The sequence below is a fragment of the Phalaenopsis equestris genome, unplaced genomic scaffold (assembly GCF_001263595.1).
Source record: "Phalaenopsis equestris unplaced genomic scaffold, ASM126359v1 Scaffold000002, whole genome shotgun sequence".
Classification (NCBI taxonomy): Eukaryota; Viridiplantae; Streptophyta; class Magnoliopsida; order Asparagales; family Orchidaceae; genus Phalaenopsis; species Phalaenopsis equestris.
The window spans coordinates 64,830,463-64,832,793 of record NW_018164444.1 but is presented as its reverse complement, the minus strand read 5'-3'; the positions used below and the strand labels follow the sequence as shown (position 1 = coordinate 64,832,793).

At 32.4% G+C, this 2,331-nt stretch overlaps 1 protein-coding gene across 2 annotated transcripts in view; it reads left to right on the top strand.

Moving 5' to 3' along the window:
• The window catches only part of LOC110027817 (hsp70 nucleotide exchange factor FES1), a 14,972-nt gene extending 12,951 nt beyond the window's left edge, over nucleotides 1–2,021 (top strand). Inside the window, exons 7-8 of one of the 2 annotated variants that reach the window (XM_020729421.1) lie at nucleotides 1,489–1,686; nucleotides 1,766–2,021. In XM_020729421.1, the coding sequence (XP_020585080.1) occupies nucleotides 1,489–1,686; nucleotides 1,766–1,786 (219 nt within the window). In that variant the 3' untranslated portion in view covers nucleotides 1,787–2,021. Of the gene's footprint in view, nucleotides 1–1,488; nucleotides 1,687–1,758 lie in introns of both variants that reach the window. The other variant, XM_020729414.1, reaches the window with a different exon arrangement.
• The last annotated feature ends 310 nt before the right edge of the window (nucleotides 2,022–2,331 follow it).

The window sequence follows — 2,331 nt, the reverse complement described above, 5'->3', positions numbered from 1 at the left end:
ATCTATTCCGACGGAGCCGAACACGAGCCAAGCCTGAGCTCGCTCAAGTTCGGCTCGTTTACAGCCCTAGTGTGTTATGTACGTAAATGCACCAACACACACACACACACACACACATAGATATATATATTCTGGTGTACAAATAAGATTTGGATTTTTTTTTCTTTATCATTCTCACTTAAGATGATTTGACTCGAAAAATGAACCTGGTAAACAAAGTATGAAGGTCTTTTTTCATGGGTATTGAGGTTAGACCTCATCATTAAGTGGCATCTTGTTAAGCTCAACCTTCATTTTGGTGGATATGATGAAGACATTGACTCAAGCATGAATGTGGCTTAAAAGTCTGAGCTTTCTCATGAAATAAATAAATAAATACAGAACGGTCCTTCTAAGTCTAGTAGATGGTTTGTGTTAGATGGTTTGCATGTCCATAAAATTTTCATTTTATTTACTGCATTTATTTCATTAGATTATTTCATCTTATTTAGGAAAAACCATTAAAAATACTGAATATTAAAGATAAATTTTATAAACAATAGTCATGTAGTGTCATGGCAACTGTTCCTGCATCCAGCTCCATGTCCTTCCCCACATTCAAATTTTTCTTTTTGTTTATCAATGGTAGATTCATAAATAATTGAGCTGAAGTCCTAATTTCATCAAATAGTAGGTGATTGACACCCTTCATGAAAAAGAAAGGAAAAAAAAATTGTACATTTCATTTTATTTTTATATAAGCTACCTTATCTATACATGAAAACGTGTATTTCACTTTTTATAAGTTAAAATAGTTGTTTTTGTGTGATATAAAAGATTTAGGCGATGTTAATGAAATATATATATATATAGAGAGAGAGAGAGACAGCAGCAGGGGGGGGGGACACAATCAAAGAAAGGTTTGCTTGTGTCTAGCTTGTTTAAAAATTTAGCTAAAAAAATTATTTGTGTTTGACTCACTTAAGAAGCATAAAACTAAGTTTAGTGTTGCTGAGATGGGAATGCTTAGGTGGATGAGTGGTTTTACACTTAGAGACAAAATGTGAAACGAATGAATATAGAAACGAATATATCCATGAAAGGATTGGTGTAGCACCAGTGACAAACGAGATTAGAGAGAGTCGTCATAGATGGTTTGGTCATATAAATTGTCGACCATCTGATGAGCCGATTAAGTGAGATAGACCTAAAAAGCGCTGGGCATGTTGTATAAAATTTGTTCTTAATTTTATTAGAATTAAGTGAAAGGATGATACTCGATGGGACACAATGAAAAAGAAAGATCCATGCAGCCGACCCCACTTAGTGGGATAAAGGCTTGTTGCTATTGTTGTTCTTTGACTCGCTTAATGAATGGATAAAATATGGGCTTCTTAATGAATTAAAAAAAATTGTTTATGAATGTCGAGCTTTTTTTATAGCCATAATTCCTTTTATTATAACTATTGTGGGTTGATCTTTTTTTTTTTTTTTTAACTTTTTTTCCAGGCACTACAAGCAGTTAAGAGCTTATTGCAACTCCCCTCAACAGACGCTTTAGATTTAAAAAATTTCTGTGACCTTGACAATGTCCTGGAGAGAATCCAGGAGCAGTTGTGGGAGATGAAGGATCATGACTACTATGCTGAAGAAATGAAAAACTTAATAAGCGAAATACAAATCATTTTTCATAGGAAATCAGAGAAGGTTTTAGCTTGATTTCTCTTTTAACTTGCAGTCTCCTTCTTCTTCCTCTTCTTCTTCTGAATTTTGTTTCAGAATGCAGGTTTCATGGGTTCCAACCTAAAGGAATAGATGACTTTCTGAAGTTTTGTGCAGTCAGACCTGCCAGGTTTCAAGCCTGAGACAAGTTTGTGATAATTTATAGAATTTGTAGTGTGGTAGGATTCAGATCTTAGTTTTTATTAGCCAAAGGACTTAGTTGATTGAGATAGCTTTGTTTTATATGAAGCTCTGTAAATTGAACTGAGGAAAATTTGAACTATTGCCGTTAGGGATGCTAGTGAAGTCCTTTCTTTCTTTCTTCTTTTGTTTTTTAATTTTCTGGGAAAATTTACATACACACAACTTAATTATTATGTATTTACATATTTAACAACTTAATTATTCTGGGAAGAGAAACTATTACTGTCTAAATTTATTTTTTTTTTACATAAATGCCACTTTCCCTGTGCATGGAAAGGTGTATTTAACATATTTATTTAATTATTTATAATAATATTTTTGATGTGATATGAAATATCAATGTGATGTAAATGTAAAAGGTTAAGTTTAGATGTTAGCCGTTTAAATACATAGGAATTTGATAGCCTTATATATATATATATATAA